Consider the following 23,930-nt stretch of genomic DNA (forward strand, 5'->3'; position numbering starts at 1 on the left):
TTGAGAGATTACCTAGCCTAGAACATAAAACCATGCACCGTTATTCCACAGTTGCTGGAATGTCACAATGGTGTTAGCATAACCGCATTAGTGCATACCCATTTGGGTATATTCTGCAGCATTAACTTGACACACCATGTGTTGATCACTGCTTAGTGAATATGTTTGGGCAGATTTAACTACACAACAGAGATAGCAGCTGTGCTTCTGAAGAACCTGAAATGTTGGAATGACTGGGCCCTTGTCTGGAAAGCATATGACAATTTGCAGTTGTTCACACTGTTTGTTGCATCTGTACCACACTTCTCAGCTACAAAAGTCATCAAGATAGTTCACATGCACAACCACTAAAAAAAACTAATAAAGGTCATAATATTTGAAACCAACATTTACTGGCTTCCTTCCATGCCCCTGAAAAGAAAAACCCTCATGTAAAAATATTAGTCACAAACAGATAAACGAAATTACATGAAATATAGGTATTCAAAAATACACAGAGAGAGAGAGAGAGAAAGAGAGAGAGATTGTATCAACTGCTATATTCATCCTTAGTGAAGCTGAAAAACCAACTGCGTTTTTTGTTACCAAGGAAACATGTTATAGCCCCCTCTTCATCCCTGAATGGTTTTTTTTATATCTCAGAAAAAGCATTGGTTACATTTATTTTTCTGCTTACAAAAACAAAATGGCTATAGTGAGAAAAGTTGTTACAGGTATGGCGATAATATTTACTCTCTTGCAATAGCTAACTTTTGAAAGAAAAAGTATCAGGTGACCTTGATGAGCTGAAACCATTATGAGAGGCTATCAAAACACTCCTTCTTTCAAAGAGTATGTGAGTTAATCCAGATCATCATATAAAGCCCCTTGTTTGAGAACAATATACCACCCAAAATTCTGCATGGAAAACATTGAAACACTTGAATACGGAGTGCTTTTAAAAAATCATTCTACCCATGTATAAATTGGGCTCACTTAAGCCAAAATCACAATAATTGCACTGGCTGCCAATTAGCTACCAAGCTAAGTTCAAGGTCCTGGTTTTCATGCATAAATCTTATCCTACTTGGGACCAGAATACCTAAAATATCATCTCACCCATATACACTGTGCTCTGTAGGTGAGGGCCTCCTGTAGTTACCATCTTATCAGGAGGTCTGTTTTGTACAATATATGAAACAGGTATTCAGCGTTGTGGCACCCAACCTTTGGAATCCTCCCCATTAAATACAATGGTACCTTGGGTTAAGAACTTAATTCGTTCCAGAACCTGAAACTGTTCTTAACCTGAAGCACCACTTTAGCTAATGGGGCCTCCCACTGCCGCTGTGCCACCGGCGTGCGATTTCTGTTCTCATCCTGAAGCAAAGTTCTTAACCCAAGGTAATATATCTGGGTTAGCGGAGTCTGTAACCTGAAGCGTCTGTAACCTGAAGTATCTGTAACCCGAGGTCCCACTGTATTAGACAGGCACCGTCTCTGCTATCTTTTTGATGCCTGCTGAAGGTCTCCATCTTCCAACAAGCCTTTTAAGAAGAGATTTCCCCCAGAATGCATCTGTATTTGAACTGTTCTTAAGGCATTTCAAGCATGTTTTTATTGCTTTATCATTTGCTTTTTACAACCCTGGACTCCTTTAGAGGGAAAGCCAGGATATATATTTAATTAACAAATATATTAGTTCTGAACTTAAGCAGTTCAGCAGACTCTACTTTCCATGCCACTTTCCAGAACCAGCATCTTAAAGGTAAAGGTAAAGGTACCCCTGCCCGTTCGGGCCAGTCTTGCCAGACTCTAGGGTTGTGCGCTCATCTCACTCTATAGGCCGGGAGCCAGCGCTGTCCGCAGACACTTCCGGGTCACGTGGCCAGCGTGACGAAGCTGCTCCAGCGAACCGGCACCAGAGCAGCACACGGAACGCCGTTTACCTTCCCGCTGGTAAGCGGTCCCTATTTATCTACTTGCACCCGGAGGTGCTTTCGAACAGATAGGTTGGCAGGCGCTGGGAGCACACCCCGCCACGGGGATTCGAACCGCCGACCATGTGATCGGCAAATCCTAGGCGCTGAGGTTTTACCCACAGCGCCACCCGCGTCCCTCAACCAGCATCTTAAGGATGCATAAAACATCTACCACAATGTTGCAGGAGATGACATGAGGGTAGCTGTTGATAGAGCAGCTCTACTTTTGGGGCAATGTAAGGTAAAGGTAAAGGGACCCCTGATCGGCAAGTCCTAGGCTCTGTGGTTTAGACCACAGCGCCACCCAGTAGATCCAATGTTTAAGGACCCCTGACCATTAGGTCCAGTCATGACTGACTCTGGGGTTGCGGCGCTCATCTCGCTTTATTGGCCGAGGGAGCCGACGTACAGCTTCCGGGTCATGTGGCCAGCATGACTAATCCAATCAATTAACAGGTATAGCTGAGTAAAGTACCAATCCCATGAGAATTTGGTGGGGGAAGTCAGAAAACCCTGAGCAGGAGCAAAAGGGGAAAGGCATAACTCACGGAAGTAAAGTGCAGCAGTAAAACTGCTAGCACATTTGCAAAGCTAAGCAGGGTCCAGTATAGTTTTAAATTGGATGGGGGACAGCATGTTGAGATTCCTGCCTTGCAGGGGGTTGGACTAGATGGCCCTTGGGATCCCTTCCAATCCTACAATTCTATGATTCTATAAAACCTTATCATGTGATTATATGATGGCGACCCGTACTCCTTCATTTGGTTTCCCATATACTTGCTATTTTGACACTAGTATGTATCCTATTAGTTCTTTGAAAACCATTTTCATAGTGTTTTCATACAGGTAAGATAATATTTTATTCATCTCCTGGGCTGACTAAACAGAGCTAGGTGTACAGAATTTACATGTGTATCATGTTCATCCAGGGGACATTATTTGCCTAAAGAAAAATGAGGTATAGGTAGAGCCGTGAGCTTGGTTTTGAAACACCTCTGTTTACTCTCCAACTGCAATCCAGTGGAAGCTTTTCTCCTATAGCTCCTTGTGAACTGCAGTCTTGTTGATGGCATTCACATCCTTACCCGTGTATAGGATTAGAGAATAAGTGCATCTTACACTGGGGTTCGGTTCCAAGGAATCCGCGTATACTAAAAAATGCATATACTCAAACTACCCCTTTGGTGCTGCCCACCCCTGCCAAGGGGACGCGGGTGGCGCTGTGGTCTAAACCACTGAGCCTAGGGCTTGTCGATCGAAAGGTTGGCAGTTCGAATCCCTGTGACGGGGTGAGCTCCCGTTGCTCAGTCCCAGCTCCTGCCAACCTAGCAGTTCGAAAGTACGTCAAAGTGCAAGTAGATAAATAGGTACCGCTCCGGCGGGAAGGTAAACGGCGTTTCCGTGCACTGTTCTGGTTCACCAGAAGTAGCTTAGTCATGCTGGCCACATGCTGGCTGTACGCCGGCTCCCTTGGCCAATAATGCGAGATGAGCGCCGCAACCCCAGAGTCGGTCATGACTGGACCTAATGGTCAGGGGTCCCTTTACCTTTACTTTTACCTTTACCCCTGCCAAGAAAGGCAGAGATCTTAAATGGCTTTTTTCACCCAAGCAGACCTGGAGCTAAAAAAAGCTTTTAAGCTTTTTGCTCCTTGTTCCTTGCTGCATTTAATGTGCAGAATTTCAACTGCATATGGTTGAAATTGTGTAAGTCAAATACATGTAAAATGTGATCATACTGTATTTTAAAATATATATCCTGTTGTGGCTCTAACTATAAAAAATATAATATGTACTAAGGCACATACTTATGCATGTTTAGTCATTCTTACCACCACTAGCACATTATATAGGCTAATGGCAAAGAAATACACTATGTAATTCTCCTGCAATCCAAGCCCCCCCAAAGGATCCCAAGAACTGAACCCGGGATCTTTCACTGGCAAAGCACATCTTCTACCACTGCTCTATGGCCCTTCCTTTTAGTTCTGCCCTAAGAATGTCTCACACATGAACAAAAATCTTCAAATTTTTATTCTATATATGCACCCAAACCCATACCAGGTGTTTGCCCCCCCCCAAGTGTCATTACTTTTAAGTGTTTGTTGCTGTTGTTAAGCAAAATAATTATTGGAATGTATGGCTGAGCCGTGAAGAGGCGGAGTCAAAGTCAGCATGCCTCCATCTAGTTTTGCTCATGTAGTTTTTTAAAGTTATACTATAGTGATATTCAGCAGCAGCACCTAAAATTATGTTTTGCAGCCTTTTGCTTGCCCACCCAATTGAAGCTAGCATAAATGAAATGAATTGCTCACATTGACATTTTTGATGTTTTCTCAGTCCCTTAAATCTGTTAAGGACTGACCATTTGACTTTTAAACAAGATTTATGCAAAACAAAAGAGCTAACAGGATAGCCATTTTTGTTAATGGAAATTCCATTCTTCCTCTCTGTCACCAAGGATAGGTATACAACAGCATGATATTTGAAAGGCAAACTTATGTCCTTACGGATGTATTATTTAGCATAGACTTCCTAAATCACTATTGGCAATCAACACTTTGCAGAAACAGGATATAAGAGAACTTTAGTTTACTTAATTAAATGATTGCAGCCAGAGAGTTTACTACCTTCTTACAAAGTCTTTCATGTTCCATGCCTGGTTCCTATGGAAATCAAGATTAGAGAATGCAACCTGGGTGATAACAATATAAATCTATCATTCTCCCTTTAAAGTAACAAGGAAGATGTTCTCAACCACATATCACAAAATATGAAACTATTGTCTCAACGCTTTCACAGAATAGTCATAAAAGCCACAAAGTGAAAAACAACTATTAGATGTTTTCATTTTATGCCTGGCACATTCAAACCCTTCCACAGCAAAAACTAAATAAATAAATAAATAAATAAATAAATATTTCTAGATCAGTTGGTCTTAGCAGAGATTGTAGTTATACTTCTGAGTCTTTTAGCTGTACCACTTCAGATCACTATCAACAATTTTCAAGATTTGAAAATTACCTTGATGGTATTAGTCATAAAAGACTTTTAAGCAAACACAATGACAATGGATTGTATGACAAATAAATGCTCTTGCTTTCATTGATTTTCAAAATAATTGTATTGAGAAATAGAAATAAGATTCCAAAAGATTCAGTCAGGAAGATGCAGCTGCTCCCAGAAAGAGATTAAACCTGACTCTTATCAAGTCAGCTTCACTTACATGATTTAGGAAGTCTCATCAGAACTTTTTAGAGCTTTTGCATTCTTTGACTTCATCAGATGCCAGAAGTGTTGACCTCCATTGGCTGATATCAGCCTTTTGCATTTCTATCTAGACATCTGTCATACTGGCTCTAAGCATTCATTTGAAATCCCAACTTGGGTACATGGGGAATTGTGTTGTACCAGGTCAGACCACTGGTCCATCTAGCTCACTACTGTCTGTGCCAGGAGTCAGAAATCCTTTTGAGCCTGGGGCAGCATTCCTCATACATCAACACCTATGAACTGCACACCAATGCTTGGCAGGGGTAAAGCCAAATGTAAAGGTAAAGGGACCCCTGACCATTAGGTCCAGTCGTGGCCGACTCTGGGGTTGCGGTGCTCATCTCGCTTTATTGGCCGAGGGAGCCAGTGTACAGCTTCCGGGTCATGTGGCCAGCATGACTAAGCCTCTTCTGGCGAACCAGAGCAGAGCACGGAAACGCCATTTACCTTCCCGCCACAGCGGTACCTATTTATCTACTTGCACTTTGACGTGCTTTCGAACTGCTAGGTTGGCAGGAGCAGGGACCGAGCAATGGGAGCTCACCCCGTCGCGGGGATTCGAACCACCGACCTTCTGATCGGCAAGTCCGAGGCTCTGTGGTTTAACCCACAGCGCCACCCAAATGTAGGCAGGGCCAAAACCATATACACATCCCACTCACAAACTTCCACCCCCAAAACAAGTATTTAGGCTACCGCTCCCTGCAGCTCAATTCAAGAGGTATTTCACCTCTCTCTCTGCCATGCACCGTGTAGTTCAACTTCTTCTCTCATCCTTTCAGTATTGCTCTGCAGCTGGCCTGTCCCACCCAACTCAATAAACAAAAAAATACATTCAGTGCTAGTAATAAAAAGAGAGAAAGATAAGCACTCCCGATTCACTTTCTCTTCCACACTACTTACCTGGTAACATGTACAGGTCTGAGAGAAGGCCACTTACGGCAACTCCAGCTGTGCCCACTATCATCATTTACCCCAACAAAGATGGAGCTGACTCAGAAGGTACTTGAATTGAAATTAGTCAGGCTCATGAAGCAGGAACAGTGCACAGTTTTGCCAGCCTCATCTACTTCCATACCAGCTGAGTGAAAACAGTCAATTCTTCTGTGACCAATATGGGGCAGGGGAAGAAGCAAGTGTATGCTTTGTTTTGCCAAGCCCAATGTCCCAACGCCCTGCTTCACTGGCCAGTCACAGAAGGAGGGAGAGAAGAGTCTTGCAGGGCATATGGAAAGGCCTGGTGGACCACCTTCATTTCAGGACCAGGCAGGGGCATATGAAGTGGGGGCAGAGGGGGCTGGCCACCCTGGGTGCCACTCTGGGGGGGTGGGGTGACAAGATGGCCCCTGCCTTCCCCCAGCTGTAGAGCAGCCGAGGGCGCACGGAGCCAGTATGGGTACCGCTTGCACAGCCACCATGAAGTCTGTACGGGATGCCGCACATGCGCAGTCCATACAGGATGCCGCTCAAGTGGCAGCCCGTACGGATGCGAGTGGCAGCCCATACGAATGCCATGCATGAGCGGCAGCCAGCACGGAGTGTGCACGCGCGGCAGCCCATATGGTCACCGCACATGCGCACTCTGTATGGGATGCCACACATGCGCACTCTGTACAGATGTCGCGCATGCGCCACCGGGCAGTTTGCCCCGCCCCTCGACATCCTGCCCCGGGTGCCGGAGAGGGCTCCCCACTCCTGGTCTACAGAGTCATAAGAATAGAAGTTGCTGGAAACTGCAGGATGAGAGAAGGTTTGTTGCCCTTGGGACCTGTTTTTGGGCTTCCCATCAGCACCTGGCCGGCCACTGTGAAAGCAGAATGCTGGACTTGAAGGACCATTGGCCTGATCTAACAGGACTCTTCTTGATATGTGGGCCCCAGTCTGCTTTGAAATGAATGAAGTAAAATGATGGGAAGAACTCGTCGCCCTGCTGGAAAAGGACTCCAGTGTAAAACTATTTTATTTCTTTAAAATGAATATTCACCAAAAACCATCTACTTCATTTGCATAAAACTTGTATAGCAGATGGTTAGTAACCTGCAGTCTGTTTTCCAAAGGATGTGGATATGGGCCGTGCTTTTTTGTTTACATACAGAATACATCGTTCCTTGTTTGGAATACAGTAGCTATTCTTGGCTATTTGTTTGTCCTCTTGCATTTACTAGTTTTCGTTCTTTAAAAGTAGTAGTAGTAGTATGTTTTAGTATATGTCAGGCACCTTTTTATATAATACTAAACAGAAGATGCTCTTATCTTCCATGAATTCCCTCCTTGAATATTGCACTATCCAAGCAAGTTCATGTTCAGGGATAGAAAATGAGTATCAGATGCTAAGGACACATATTGGGGAAGGCAGGGGCAGTTGTCTCATCCTTTTGGGGCAGGCCGGGTGAGTGATAGTTCAACTTTTTAGCTTCCACCAATAGCTCAGTTGGTTAGAGCATGGTGCTGATAACACCAAGGTTGCAGGTTCGATCCCTGCATGGGGCAACTGCATATTCCTGCCTTGCAGGGGCTTGGGCAAGATGAACCTCAGGGTCCCTTCCAACTCTACAATTCTATGATTCAACTGGCAAGCGGTGTGGCATAGCAGCAGAGCATGTGCTTTGCACGTAGAAGGTCCCAGATTCAACCCCTGGCATCTCCTATTAAGGTAGGAAAAACTCCTCTCCAAAATGTGGAGAGCCACTAGCAGACAGGAGTGGGAAATCTCTGGTCCTTAGCTGAATGTGGCCTACCAGTCCTCTTAATCTGCCTAGCAAAATAAATTGAGAGCTCAGACACATATTAGAAGAGCACAACCCAATCAAAGTATAGCAATCAAAGTACACATCCTCAACTAACTTTACTAGGACATTTTTGCATACATTGAACTGTGGGTACTATGGCTTTGAATCCTAAACAATTATTTAAAACCAATTGCTTAAGAAACATCTAAAACTTCTAGTAATGTTTTATTACCGCCTTGACAAAACCCACTGTTCTGTCATTTCTGCTGATTGTATACATTGTGCAACCACATTAAAGAACTAGGAAATGACTGCATGAAGAGTCTTAAATTGAGAGAGAGAGAAATGAAAAGGACAAAGCAATGAGTTATTAAAAAGTTAGTGAGTCCTATTGACAAACAGCGGTGGAGCAAGCTGATTGGGCTCCTGGGGCGGCGTGCATGCCCTGTGCCCAGGGGCAGGGCCAGACGGGGCAGGGGGCTCTGCGGGGCCTCCGAGGCGTCTGCCTGCCTCCTCCCACTCAGTGGCCCAACAGCTGAGGGGGAGGCAGCGGGCAGACCATTTGGGGCAGTGCGGAGCTTGCGGGCACCCAAGCCACTGCATCACTCCCAGGAGAGACATGTGGCTCGGGTGCGCTGCAGGCCCTGCAGTGAGTGCTGCCTGGCATTTTGTACCCCCCTCAGTGGTGACACCTGGGGTGCCCCGCCTCCACTGCACCCCCCTTCTTCTGCCCCTGTTGACAAAGCATCTTTACATGTATACTCCATTCAGCACTGACTCTAGGGTCACCCTTCAGTACCTGACTGATACAAAGCTGCTGCTGCTGCTGCTGCTGCTGCTGATGATGATGATGTGTGCAAAGTTAAGACCCAAACTTAAGCCACTTAGAAATGCTAATGATTAAGTGGCATATAAATGCCTGAAACAAACAAACATAGTCTTTGAAACAAATTCCAGTGCATTCAATGCCAAGGAGTGTGGTGGAGTCTCCTTTTTTGGAGGTCTTTAAGAAGAGGCTTGACAACCATATGTCAGGAGAGCTCTGATAGTGTTTCCTGCTTGGCAGGGGGTTGGACTCGATGGCCCTTGTGGTCTCTTCCAACTCTAGGTGAGACTGGAGTGGGGACCAGGGAGAGCCAATTGGCATGGGCCTACAAATTTGAGGGGACTTATTCAAATCCCCCTGATAAAGGCAAAAGGAAACCCTTTGGTAAAGATTATTTAAATGAGGCCTACATTTCCTATCTGGCCTGGGTCTACCAGCTTTGCCCAGCCCTGTTTCCCAGCAAGCATTTTCAGTATTGCAGCTAGCCTTCCTGACTCTATGCATGGAAGACAGTCACAATGGGACTTACTGCCAAGTAAGTGGGCAAAGGATTCTGCTGTTAACAATTATATTTTCTTTGACAATGTTGTTTCCATGTATGTCCACAGAGTTATCCTTAATTAACTGAACTTGGCTCAAGCCACATGCATTTGGAAATTTAATTTCTATCTCAACCACCTTTTTTCCAAAGCATATGAAAATTAGCTAATGAAATTCGCATTCATTTGGGGCAACAACAAAAAGAGCTCTCTTATTAAGCTTAAGTGAATCAAGCTTCGCTCTATAGTTCCCAGTAAACTTACAGGAAAAGGTGCCTGAAAAAATATATGGCACAGTAAGTTCATCAAGTATCTTCCCAAAAGAATCATTTAAGATTGTAGCTTCTGTAAGCTTGCCGAGCTCCACACGTTTGTGTGACGAGTCAAGGCTGGTCCATACAGACTTCCAGATGTGGTCCTGTTGAGATGTGGTGTCAACACTGGAGAGAGGCACAGATGAAGGAGAAGAGAATGAATGGGGCTAAATTGTTTTCTGAAATCTCCCAGGCTGACTAGAGGCAGACAGAGGCGGCACTGGGTGCTAAGTACTTCGCCCTGATGCAAACCCCGCCCCCCATCGCCATCAAGAGTGAAGGTTCTCCTAATAATTGGGAGTCAATTGCCATTAAGTAAAGTGCACCAGAGGAGATGTGGACATTATGTGGACAACAACTGTGGATTATCCAGCTGCGTGGAACTGAAGTTTGAAATCAGGAGAAAATTCTACTTGTGTTGGCAGTGGATGGAGGAGAGGGGGCTCTCTGCTATATTCTGGAAGTCCTTAGGTCTATGATTTGGCAACCCTCTCTCGAAACAGTATAAAGTTTGAAGATATACTAGTGAGGATTATTTGATTCACAATGTAACTTTGATATTTAAAAGAAGATTTGAGGCTGCATGTGGACTGAAAGGAATGAAGAGGGGGAGCCTTTTTGTTTTGATGGATGTCATTGGGAAATTAGAGCTTATCCCCTCCCCACAAAAAAGGCTCTGAGAACATGAACTTAAAGAGATGTCAAGATACAATTTATTATTAAGAGGAAGGATATTGGCTTAAAGAAAAATGCTGCCCTGGAGGGGAGAGGAGTTCGGTACCTGTGAGCAGAGGCGGAGCAGGGTCTCTAGTGATGCTGCTAAAGGGCAGGTGCTGCCTGACTGTCGGTGGTCACATTTGGAGAAAAAAGTATTTCCCTTTCTAGACTGAGGAAGAAAATGGTGGGACCTTGAAACTTGTTTATTCAGGCGACTAACTGAAAGAAGAGGACTGTTATTCCTTTGGAATTTCCTGAGAATTATAGGATAGAAGGGACGACCTGAGCAGAGGAGGAATGGAGGAATGTCACTGGCCTCAGTTGCACCTACTGAGGTTCCAGATAAATTGTAATTGAGAGGTCAGGAGCAAAGGTGACCACTGCTTGACTTGGTCAAGGTATAGAGCAGAGGCAGCAGCTGCATGAGTGTCAACAATCCCTTATTTAGCACTCCCTAATTTACACACGAGGGATGCGGGTGGGGCTGTGGTCTAAGCCACAGAGCCAAGGGCTTTCTGATCAGAAGGTTGGCAGTTCAAATCCCCACAACGGGGTGAGCTCCCGTTGCTCAGTCCCTGCTCCTGCCAACCTAGCAGTTCAAAAGCACATCAAAGTGCAAGTAGATAAATAAGTACTGCTCAGGCGGGAAGGTAAACGGTGTTTCTGTGTGCTGTTCTGGTTCTCCAGAAGCGGCTTAGACCCAGAAACTGTATGCCGGCTCCTTCAGCCAATAAAGCAAGATGAGTGCAGCAACCCCAGGGTCGTCCGCAACTGGACCTAACGGTCAGGGGTCCCTTTACCTTTAATTTAGACACAATCATTCTGAACACCCAGAAACTTCGTTGTTTATTCCGCAACTTTGTTTTGCAGGCTGAGATCTCATAAGCTCACGCACTCCTGTGTGGGTTAGCAGAAGCCAGCACAAGGGCTCCCCCTAGTGCAACAGGGCTTCCCCACCTCCTCCCAAACCGCTCTGGAGGGATGGGAGAACACCTACAACAGGGGGGAGGGGATCAGTCCATTTGGCAAGCAGAAATGCTTGCACTGACAATTTAGAATGATGTTGACTACCTCCCTATGTCTCTCTGTACCAGTCACCATCATCAAGGCTTTACCTCAGCAGCAAATGGCGCCTCCTCTTTTCTTCAGTTCTTGCCACCAGTGTCTAGTACTCTGGAGCTAGCCACCTGTAGTGTTATTGTCCAAAGGAAGGCATATATTACAGTACTTCTGATTGCTTAACTAAAGTTCCATTTTTTTCTGTGTAGAAATCTTCCACCCACTTCACTGCTCTTTATGCTTGTTCCTGGGTTTTCCCATTAACCTTGCAAACCTTGCATGGTGCAGTATAGGACCTGCAAGGTCAATGCTAATTGTTAAAATAATAATTATTATAAAATTAAAGAGCTGGAAGGGATCTTGGTGGCTAGACCGGGCTAGACAGCCCCGTATAGGGGAGTTTTTAATGTCCCAGAGTGGCTGGGGCAACCCAGTCAAATGGCAGGGGTACAAATAATAAAATGATCATCATTATCTAGCCCAATCTGCTGTTCAGTGCATGATCCACAATACAAGCTGCAATTACAGTTTCCCTGACAGACAGCTGTCCATACTCTGCTTAAATGCCTCCAGTGAAGGAGACCTCAGCCTCCCTAGGCAGACTTTGTAAGGTTCTCCTTACATCTAGTCGAAATCTGCTTTCCTGCAACCAGCACTCATTGGTCCAGCCATCTTGAGCAACAGAGAAACGTCTACTCCATCTTCTATATGAAATAGTTTCAGATATTTGAAGACTACTATCAAGTCTACCCTTGGAGATGCATTCAACTTAGTTCTCCTCTGAGTAACTGAAATTAATGGACCTAAGGTATCCATGTTTATTCGTTTGAATGGATGGAGTAGTAGAACTAATATTGGATTTAGCCTTAGCCTTCTTTAGGCTAAAGATTAATTACCCCCAGTGTTCTTTGCATAACAATCCTGTGAGGTAGATTAGGCTGAAAGATAGTAACTAGTCCAAGGTCACCTCAATGGGGATTTGAAACTCCATTGAGTCCACATAACATCTATTCACCGCGTCAGATAGAAGGCCTGCAGCTCCCACACCACAGAGGCAATATAAGAACCCAGCCTTAGTGGCATCACTGGAAAGTGCCTGTCCAACCATACTGGAAATCTAATGGCAACAGAGTGGTGAATAAATCATACAGCTACACAACTAGTGCACACAAATTCTGCCCCTATTCCTTTAACCCACTTTTTAAAGCTCACTTTCAAACCTGAGTTAATTGGTCTTCAAGGCCCACCCTGAAGATTATGGAATTACTTAGCCATTCCAGATAGAGTCCAGGGGATTGACTATTGCTTGTCCCCAGACAATTAGTGAGGCAGCTTCCTGCATTCCACTCTCTGTATCTGCATTAAAAACAAAAGAGGTAGGAGATGTAATGCTAGAAACAGTTCTAAGTGGCCTTGAACAAGTATCTTCCTTTTAGTATACTAAGTTCACTTCCAGACAGTCATTGTTTTCAGCTGAACTTCAATCATATATCAGCAAATTCAGGCTGTGCAATTAAAGTTGATTTGGAGGTCCTGCAGAGCTAACCTGCTTCCAAAAGAGATAGAATGTTTTTGCAATGCAGAAAGTGATGGGAAAACACACTGGAAAGTGCGGGATGATGCTTGATGCTTGACATTGCCAAACCTCGCCACAAACAAATCAGAGTGGATGCTCAATTAACAGCCAATGTCATCTCACCTCCCTGCAAAAAAAATGAGGGAGATGCCCTGGAAGGAACTTCAGTCTCTGTCTAAGCTTAGAGCAAGGATGGTCTAATTTACAAAGTACCCAAGCAAGAATGCAAAACACCATGCATGCATATTAAAGGTAACATCTTAAATGAATAATAAGTAGGTTTATGAACTAAAGTGGTTTTAAAAAACACTGCAAATGTGCCAACGGTATTGAAAATGCAGTCTGCACACACCCAGAGCCTCGAGCATCGTTTCACCTGTTGCAAGACGGGTTGGGCCGAGCTGTTCTCGCGGGCCCAAGTTATGGAAAAGCAAAGCCGGAATATCCTACAAGCGGAGAGCTCTCGGCGAGCATCCTGGCTGGAGAGCGCGGGAAGCTTGCCTCGCCCCAAAACTCACCCAGCAGCAGCAGCTTGAGCTCCTTGCGCGAGTCTCGCTTGTCCTGGCGCAGCCGGCGCTCAATCTCCAAGCTCAGCATCCTGTTCGCTTTCTCCTCCGAGGATAAGCAGCAGCACTGCCCGCCCATGCCGAGGAAGACTCTCGCCTGCCAGCGACACGCCGAGTCCTGCTCCGGCTCTCGGGCAGGGAAGGCGCCAAGGCGGACGGGCTTCGCGCGGGTCGCTTTCTGCGCCAGACGCAATCGCCCGCGCAGCCCAAGCCCCGCCCCCGGCGGCGGCCCCGCCCCTGGCCCCGATCCGGAGGCGCTGCTCGGGGCCGGTCGCGGGCTGGGCTTTCTTCGGCCGTGGCGCGCCTGGGGATCATATTTTCTGGGTTTGCAAACTGGAGCGCTAGCTGGGCCAAAGAGGCTCTCCGTCAGCTTCGCAAAAGAAGAGCCCTGCAGGCTGCAGCCTCAGGTGGACCTCTCTCGGGGGACTCCCATTGAGGAGGGAACCAAAAGAAGGTGCCTTAGGCAGAGTCCCGCCATTGGCCCCTCGACGCTGACTGCAGCCAGCATGGTCCAGGTCATGGAAGATGCATCGTTCCTGTAATGTGGCGTCTCTTGAATGATCAGCTGAGAGAGAACTTAGAGGAAAACTACACGGAATGGTGAACAAAGATGGTTTGGGTGAAGCTGACGGTGGAGAAGTTAAATAGTGCTTGGGGGGGGGGGGAATACTGATGGAGGATTGCCAGAACAGAAGAATGGCATGGGAATGCTGGAGGCAGTAAATGTCAGCATCGAAAGACCCTCCACACAGGTGTTGGGAGGTCAAAGTGTGGATTTATGTCAGAGGAAGAGAAGGAAACCACGGGTGGAGAGATTAATGAATATACTGAACTGGCAGACGCAAAGCTGAGAAGGAAAGGATTCTGTAAAATTTGGATTCAAATTAGAGGAAAATGCTTCTAAGCCACTGACAATGCTTGTGGAAAAAATGGAAGAGTAGAAAGCAGAAGCCATTTTTTCTCTCTGTAAAAAAACCCTCAATAAGTCATGATTATGGCTCACAGTCTTAGTATATCAACACAGCAAAGAAAAACCCTGTGGGGATAAGGATTTAAGGAAGTATTGTTTCTCAGTATTGGAGGCAAAGCTGGTATGCTGAACTGGAGGAAAACTAATGTTGATTTCCATTGATAACAGTGCTCAGAACCTCTTTTGGACTTTTTGTGTGGATGGAAAATGAACTTGAGATGCCCATCATCCAGCAGAAGGAAGAATAACTGGCTCTTATCTTGGAGTGATAATTTCAAATATTTTGAAGAAATTTGTACGTACAATAGGCTTATAACGTTTTTGCAACCTCATGTTCCTGAACTTTTGACTAAAAACGAAGGAATGAACTGTCATTTCCAAATATTTTGAAAAAAGGTCATCCTAAAATCAATAAATTGATTTTTGTATATGTAACTGTATTATGTAATATGCATAACATGTATTATAATACAGGTAAAATTGAGCTTGCAAATTTTCTGATACTTGTACAATGTTTTGTACATTGTATATCACTTCTTTTTTATAAATTTTATTAACAGGCCTGTCAAATCACATTAATTCCAAATTATACAGCCAAATTTTTACAATTTTGTTGGGGGTACCCATACTTCGCGCTCCGAAAGGGATCCAAACATCACTCTTGCTGCTGCTTTAATTACACAGTTCTGTCCAGTTCTGTCCAGATAGTCTCTTTGTTATTTTCCTCATCTTGTTGTTGTTATCATATATTCCTTTCTTTGTGATCTCTGATAATCTTCACAAGCGGGTTGAAAACAAACATATCCTGTGTGGATTTTACACTCTCCAAGAGCCATATCACATAAAGGACAGACACCATTTCCACACCTCCGTAAAGAACATTCCCACAGTCTGTCCGTTGATTTCCACAGGCCTGCCAATCTGTATCAGGGGGCCCTGCCAGGTCAAATTCACATTCCGATAACCATACATTCACATTCCGATGACCATGGTCCTCCTCCCCCTTGTCCTCCTGTGGGCAGGCCTGTCTTAACGAAACTCCATTTGTAACAAAGCTTTCTTTCCATTCCCAATGATTCCCACCAGTCCTCCCTTTGATCAGTAATTCATTTCCACACAGTTCTTAATCTCCTGCTTGTGATTAGTAATTTGCAACGATTCTTTCTCTCTGGGGGAGGGTTATTGGGTACTCACATAAGACAAAAAAAGAAAAGTTTTTTCCTCCCCCCCTTTCCATTTTGCTCCGACATACCGATCTTTTAATGATGAGTCTTGACTTGATTTATTGTCCAGCCCGTCGCTCCGCATCACAGAGATCCTATTAATCAGCAGCCTTTACTCCCGATCTTCACTTGAAGTATGTGCATTTGCTTATTTTCCAATTATATATTTCGAGCTGATGCAAACCAGTGCACGATCAGAGACAGCATCCGGGAGAGCTGACCCCACCCGAGGGCTTCGTGCCTAGTGCCCTCACCCCCTTCTTTCAAATCTGGGGGTGAATTATGGGCACAGCAGGCAAGGCAGTGCCCCCCATTCCCTTGGGGGGCAAGGGAGGCTGCATACTCCCATATCAGCCTCTTAATTACCTCGTGTGGGTCGGAGAGATGTTATTATCAGCCATCTTCCAATGCGCCCCCTGGTGGCCCCCCACATATCACTTCTTATTGCTTATAATAAATCGAGGCTGCAGTTTGTCTGTTTCTGCTGCAAGCGCCATTAGGCTCCCACATCACTTTGATTGTATGTTCTGTGAACAGATTACTTCTTGGTATCTGGAGTACCGATGATTCCTGCTTCCAGTGATTCTCTAATACCCACAGTACTTTTTTGTAAGGTTTCAATATTTCTGGCAAGTTATTGAAGTCATTTTCATTGTACATCTGATTAGTAAACCAATAGACTGCCCAGCCATATGAAACGAGTCTGCGTACTTTCTCCAAAGTCTTCCTTGTATAAGAATGAATACAAGAATAAGAATGAATACAAGGACAGTGAGAATGGCTCTTGAATTCCACCTTGCATTGCTTTTGTTAGGAACTTCCATAAACTTAACCAATGGGGGGAAAAACAACCCCTTTTTCCTCAAGGAATCTGAACACCCATGTATGATAGTATAAAATGTTCATGTCATCTCTCCAGCCTGCTTTACTGAGGATTTCTTCTGTTCCATTCACAAACTTTGCTTTCAATTCCTCATTCTTGTTCATCAGTTGTTCATCAGTTGAGACATAAACGAATATTCCATATTGGGAGATCTGTTGTTACCACCAAGTCCCCTGTACATGACCACTCTGAGAATTTTGTCCAGAACGTGATGCTGGCAACTGATAAGTTGTGGTTTGTTGACATCCTTGCCTGAGAACATTTGTTGCAATTTGACAACGCCATTATTTTCCCCAGTGTTAACACTGGTTGTATCAGCAATGATAATCTTTATTGCATTCCATAAGTTGTATTCATCAAGAAGTTGGAAGTCCTTTGTATTTGTATTTTATTCTTTATTCCTTTCTGATCCTTTTTGTGATATTTGTTCCTCCTATTTTTTGTGTTATTTTGTTTTTGTTTTGACTTATTTTCTGTTGCTGTTGTCCTCTACTCTGGATTAAAGAATTAATTGCATGCAGATGAAGGCGATGAATAGTGAAGGACCCTGTGTGAGAGGCAGGGAAGGGGAGGTTCCCCAGGGTGAGAGGCTGAGGGAAGAAAGGGATGCTCTCAGGTGAGAGCTGGGAGGGTGCACCTTTTCTGCATGGGACAAAAGGTAAGTTATTCAGTATCTGTGAGACAGGAGTTTGCATTCTTCTATCTCTTTTTCTTTTCTTTTTCTTTAGATGAGTTTGTTTTTTACTGTACAGCGGAACCTCTACTTACGGACATAATCCATTTCGGAGGTCCATCCGCTGGTCGAAATGGGACGCTAGAAGAGGCATCTTGTGCATGTGCTCTCTGAAGATTTATTGTTCAGAGAGATAAGGTCCGGCAGGCTTCTGCTGCGCAGCACACATTCCAAAGCTCTGAGCAAAGCAGAGTCACACAGCGTTCAGGAACGAAGCCTTCTATCTTCTGTTCATCGGTGTGCATAAATCAGGCTCTCACGCAGAGTTACTAAAACTAAAAGCAGTTTATTTACAGCAGAATCTAGCCATTATCCAGCAACATCGCACAAAAGTGTCTGTCCCGGACAAAAATGAAAGCAGACGAAACAAAGAACTGAGACTCTCGGAAGTGACGCAGAGTCTCTCTGCCCCACAATAGGGCAGGACGCACACTCTGCGCTGTTTAACCCTGTAAGCTCAGGTTCTCCTCACACCCCCTCTCATCCTGCACTACTGGGGGCAAGCAAGTATCACCACTTACCCCAACTCCAAACCACCACAGAACTCCCCATGACACTGGAAGCTCAATGGTTTAGTTCAATGTGCCTCAATGAAGCTTTAGAGAAGCTAGGTTTCAGGAAGAGTCATGCTGACAGCTGCCTGTACCTTAAAGGGTTAGGAGAGTCACATGAAATGGTGTTAGTCTTTGTTGATGATATCATTTATACCTCAAGGGCAGACAAACAGGTACAGAAGTTTGCCAAAGAGCTCCATGCAATCGGAGAGGGTGCTTCTGAGCCAAACAGTCAATAGCCCTGGTTAACTTGCCAGTGGGCCACCAGAAAATCAGCTGAAAGGCCATCAACATGGGATAAAGCATCCCCTACCACTCTCTGGAAACCATTTGGATCAAGTGGCGGGGCGGACCATCTGAATCGGTCCCACCTCCTGCAGAGGGGAAGGATCACGGAGAAGTCCAGTTGCACCAGGAAGTGATCTGACCATAGCACTTCTTTAGTTTTGCTTTTAGTGTCAGATCACCAACATCCATAGAGGTGAACACCAGGTCCAAGGCATGTCCGTGGCTATGAGTTGGGCCAGACTTATTCTGTCTGGGCCAGACTTATTCTGTCTCCTTGATCCTTGCCCATCCTGGCTTATAAAAGCTAGCCGGGAAGGGCTGGGCAATGACCTTTGCGGGATGGTCAAAGTCAAAACCTTTATTGCATTAGCATACAGCCATAGCAGGATAAAACAAACTAAAAATGGTATAGACAAGCAACCAAACAAGATTCAAAACGATATTACTGGGGTTATGACATTTAAATTACCCTAAGACAATAATGTAAAGGTTTAGTTGCCGGCACCGGGAATCTAGAATGCGGATGAATATAAAGCATATAATGGCCCCAAAATAGGCTCGGCACATTAGGTTAAAAAGGTAATGAAAGAATTAAAAGGTAATGAGAGAATTAAAACCAGTCCAGGTCTAGAACACACTACCCAGTCAGAGTGGCCCTGAGTTTCAAGGCCTGCACTATAAAGATTGCCACCCCACGTGAAACTTGGGGATTTGTGTCCACAAGAAGCGATTTCAAACAGTCTTCCTTAGATGTGATGGTGGACGGGATCAAGTGGAGGAGCTTAGATCTTATTGGCTCATAAATAGGGCAGTAGAAAAAGAAGTGTATGAAGTCCTCTACTTCATTCATTGTGCATGAACATAGACGCTGAGTAATAGGGGTCTTAGAGTAAATCCCCTGCAGGAAGGCCGTGGGTATAGAATGGAAACGGGCCATGGTAAACGCTCTTCTCAAATTGGGCTCCGTCAGGTCTATCAAGTAATTGGCAAGTGATCTTACCACTTTCACTTTAGGGAGCCATATGGAGAGGCGAGCTGTGGTGGACTGTGCCCGGTCCATGGCCTCGTCTCTTGTAAGAATCCAGGCCCGGATTTTATGTTGATCCCAAGCTGACAGCTTGTCAAGATCTGGGAGGGAGTAGCGTGCAGTAATAGTCTCCATGGCCTTGGACCATTTATTGCTATGAGAACAAGTTAAAAAGGCTTGCCTGGCTAAAAGGGAGCCTGGGGCTTTGATTAATTTACAATAAAAACTAATAATTCTAATGTGGGCTCTCGCAACAATGGAGGGGAGGCCCAGTTCTGTTCTTAACTGTGCAGCAATCGAGCCCTTGGGGAGACCCAGTAACTTTCGTGCAAAAGAGTTTTGCAGAATCTCGAGCCGTTGTAGTGTTTTTAAATTCCACCCCCAGATTTCAACCCCATACAATAACATCGGGAGGACTTTGCTGATAAATGCTTTTCTGATTGGTGGAACCAGCTGGCCGCCTTTTGCATAGAAGAATTTCTCCAAGGCTTTGATGGTTCTACGGGCAGCCAGGATGGACATATTTAGGTGAGCTGACCAGCTAAGCCCATGCTGAAAAGTGATACCCAAATACTTGAATGCTGAACAGTATTCAATAGAGTGGCCCTCAAAGTTCCAAAACGGCTTCCGAGTTTTCGTGCCGAAAGTAAGAATTTTGTTTTTGGCGAAATTGATTTTGAGGGAGTTGGTATCGCAATATGTCATGAGCCCTCTGAGCATGTTGTTTAAGCCCTGCTTGGTTAAAGACAGTATCACCATGTCGTCCGCATAGAGTAATATGGGGATCTTGAGCTGTTGTAAAGAGGGGGCAGATTGGTTTAGGGCCTTCATGGTTGTAACAATGTCATTGATGTAAAAATTAAATAGAAAAGGGGCCAGGAGGCAGCCCTGTTTGACCCCTTTATTCAGGGGGAAGGAATCAGAGAGGGCACCCTGAGGGCCAAATTTTACTCTGGCCGAGATATCATTATGAATTTCCATAAGAAGGTGGAGAAGTCTCTTATCTATGTTGGTATAACTAAGCTTCTGCCATAGCCTATCTCTAGAGATGAAGTCAAAAGCGGAGGTCAGGTCCACAAAAGCCGCATGTAGTTTACAGTTAAACCTGTTTAGGTATTTATCAATCAGGGTAAATAGAACAAGACATTGGCCGGATGTACTATGACCTTTACAGAAGCCAGCCTGTTCTGGGTGGAATAGCTTTGTTTCTTCTGCCCACTCGATTAATTTCTCTAGCAAGAATCTAGAGTAAATCTTATATGATATATCCAGCAGGCTGATAGGTCGGTAGTTACGTGGATCTTGTGGGTCCCCCTTTTTATGAATTGGGATGACTATGCTCTGTTTCCAGTTAGGTGGGATCTTAAGAGTAGCATTAATAGTGGTAAAGAGAGAAGCTAAAATAGGGGCCCACCACGTCTGGTTCGATAAAAATACCTCAGGTGGTATCATATCCTCCCCCGGAGATTTGTCCCCTGAAAGCATGCTGATTAGTTGTAAACATCTCTCTGGGGAAACTGGTTCCCAGGTGGGCAAGGCAGATGCTGGAAGAGTAGAGACTACGTTTACTTCGGAATCTGGGGCGGAATACAGCTGAGCAAAGTGAGAGTGCCAACTGGCTGCTGTGATGTTATTAACTATGAATGAGTGAGGTCTTAAACCTGCATTAATTAAATTCCAAAATTTCTTGTCGTCATGGGTTTTAATGGCCACTGACAGCGCCGTCCAGCGTTCTTTCGCAAAGAGCAATTTCTTATGTTGAAGCAGCTTCTTGTAGTATGAACGGAATTGGGCTACCTCCCTGCTCTGGGTGCTGTCAGCTTTCATATCAGACTGAAGAAATCTAAGCCAACTTCTGCACTGTTTGCATTATTGGTCGAACCAAGTTTGATTCTTCCAGGTTACAATCGCACGGGGAGGTTTCGTGAGTGAAGGAAGCAAGTAGGCTAGAATTTGCTGGAAAGTTGAAAAATGATTCACATTCATTGTTAACAGCTGGGCTTTCAAGGCTAGGATCTCAGGGGAATTTAGGAGGACTTTTATGTCTTGCTCCAGATAGGTATCCCACTTCTTACGTCCGGGGGCTAAGATCAGTGGGTCCTGAAGATGGAGTGAGCTGGGAAGCCCCAGCTGTGTGTGGAGGAAGGAAATGGCGATTGGAAGGTGGTCACTTTCGGTTCTATTAAACACATTGAAACAATATGCCTTATCATTAAGTGCCGAGGAGGACCAGATGTAGTCTATAACGCTTGCCCCTCTCAAACCTAGAAAAGTATAGAATCCTCCGGACCAGTCTTTGGGTGTGCCATGCAAGCTGTACAGCCCACAGTTTATAGTAAACTCCAGTAGTATGATGCCAGCCCTATTGATGGTCTTATCATATGAAATCCACGTAGGAAACCACTCCTCTTCAATGAATAATTGCGACTTATGGGTGAATGAGCTAATATCTGCTCCGATTCTGGCATTAAAGTCCCCCATTATAAGGATCTCTGACTTTGGAAATTCAGCCACAGATTTATCGAGGATAAATCTTAAATCCTCCCAAAGCTGATTTGAATGAGAATGGGAGGAGGTAGATGGATTGTACAGGTTTATACATATGAAGTCCCCAACCGGGCTGTTAGTGATGTGTAAAGTTTGGGTGGAATTACTCTCTAACCAGAAGAGTGGAGAGATATTAAGTTGAAGCTCCTGCGAGACAAATGTTACCAGGCCACCAGTAGGGCGCCCATACAAATGTGTTTTGGTCACAGGAATCACAAAGGCGTCATAGCCCAGTAGGGATGGGGGGGGGGTGACGATTCTAGGCACCAGGTCTCTTGTATACCCATAATCTGGTATTTCGCTAAAAACTCTTTTGTATTCCCACCATCCTGTTTGGACGACCATCCCGCCACATTCCAGGATAGCACATTAAAGCAGTTTAAAGAGGGACTATGTGCTAGTCAATTACTCTGGTTGCTGGTGGGAGAGGCATTGCCGAGGGACTGCGGCAGCGCCAGGCGTGATATTGCCGAAGGTATCGAAGGGGTGGTAATTTGATTGATGTGGGCAGCAGGATCATCAATGAGACCTGAGCTGTCTCTTTGCGCAGTGGCTTCCTTAACGTTTATATGTTGGCTTGAAGAGGTTGCAGGTATATAAGGTTCTACCAAAAGAGGTTGACTGGCAAAGAACGAGGATGTACAGTCATCTGACTGGGCCGCACTGATTGAAGACTCCAGGTCAGGCATAGAAGAATAGGACAATGACAGGTTTCCAAGATGAGGGGTGTTTGGCGCATTACTCTTTAAGAGGTGGTTGATTGCAGATCTATTAGAAGAGGTGAGGGGGGACTGCGTTGCAACGATGTATGAGGAACTTCCACCAGGCAGACTGCCTTATCATCCGTTATTGGAGTCCCAGTATTTGGCAGGGATTTCTGGGGTGTTAGCCCCTTCATGACTACGTTTCTTTGAGTTAGTAGGTTACTATGGCCAGATTTTGAGGGAATTTTTTGAGGTACATGTGTGAGTTGCTGCTTGAATATATCAGGCCTGTTTATAGCTTCTTGCTGTTCTACTAATGGCAACTCACCATAGGATGAAATAAAGTCCCTCTCCTCTGGAGCAGCCAAATGGCTGGGCCCACTTTGGTCATACTTCTCTGTTGCTGGGGTAGATAAACCAGGAAGCTTGGGCTGAGAGGGAGGGTGAGATTCCCGGGTGGGCAGCTTGGGTTTCAAGACTATATCGCGCCAGTCCAGTGAGCAGACACCTCTTTGTACGATGTTACGGAAAAGAGGTTTAATCCTGGTGTCATGAAAGACTCTCGTTGGAAAGATGCCCCAGGTGGCCAAAAACGCTTTACGCCTAACCAGTATAGACGGAATTTTTGGTGATTGAAAGGAGAGCAGTACTTTTTGAAACCGATGGTGGTAGTTCAAAAGTTTCACTGAACTAAGATCTATTAGCGGAGGCCAAATCTGAAGGAGTTGCCTTAGATGATCTTTGATATCTCTCGGATTATTCCACCTTGGGGACCTGGGGTCACCGCTGCATATAGTTAGGCAGATTTTGTTTGCTTGTAGGATCAGAGATTGAGAGTCCAATTGAGCTTTTAATAGATGATAACCTGTGATGGGATGATGAGCTGCTTGTGCGTAAAGCTTAGTCCCTCAGAGTTTGCTCAACTTAGCAAGGCTCTGTTTTTAGCGGAGCCCTTAAGCGTGGCTCCCTCAGTCGCTGGCAGAATCCGACAGTGGGTGTTTACGGAATCTACTCCAGCATAAAAGCTCCTTGACGGAAACGCGTCGTCTAGATTCTTGGCGCGACAGTTTCCGGCGAGGAGTGGGTGTACCTATGGGAGGACCTGAGACTTCTCCGCTGTTATCGCTGGAAGACTCCCTGAGCCATTCCTTCGTCTCTCTCTCTCCCTGATCTCCCACTCTCCCCCTGCTGCTGCCTTCCGCTGCTGCTGAGTCTCTCCTGACTTCTGAGAGCCTCTCCACCTCCTGTCTTTCCGATGGCAGTTCCCTGACATCCACCTCCCCTCCAGGGCCCCCTTCACCCCCTCCCGCCCCCTCCCCTGCTGGCGGTGAGGATGGAAAACCCCGGAAAGAACACTCCTCATCATCAGAGGATTCAAACACTTCTCTCCCCTGCCTCCCGTCTCTTCTCCCTGTGTCCTCTTCCCTGTCTGAGTCTATTCC

The 23,930-nt window shown here is 45.2% G+C and overlaps 1 protein-coding gene across 1 annotated transcript in view; it reads right to left on the reverse strand.

The window, feature by feature from the left end:
• LOC307227039 (guanine nucleotide-binding protein subunit alpha-14-like) overlaps positions 1 to 13,674 on the reverse strand; it is a 36,427-nt gene extending 22,753 nt beyond the window's left edge. The window contains exon 1 of the mRNA XM_079996141.1: positions 13,512 to 13,674. Within this exon, the coding sequence (XP_079852267.1) occupies positions 13,512 to 13,638 (127 nt within the window). The 5' untranslated portion in view covers positions 13,639 to 13,674. The remainder of the gene's footprint in view (positions 1 to 13,511) is intronic.
• Positions 13,675 to 23,930: the final 10,256 nt, after the last annotated feature.

Source organism: Podarcis cretensis (genome assembly GCF_951804945.1).
Source record: "Podarcis cretensis genome assembly, chromosome: 11".
NCBI lineage: Eukaryota > Metazoa > Chordata > Lepidosauria > Squamata > Lacertidae > Podarcis > Podarcis cretensis.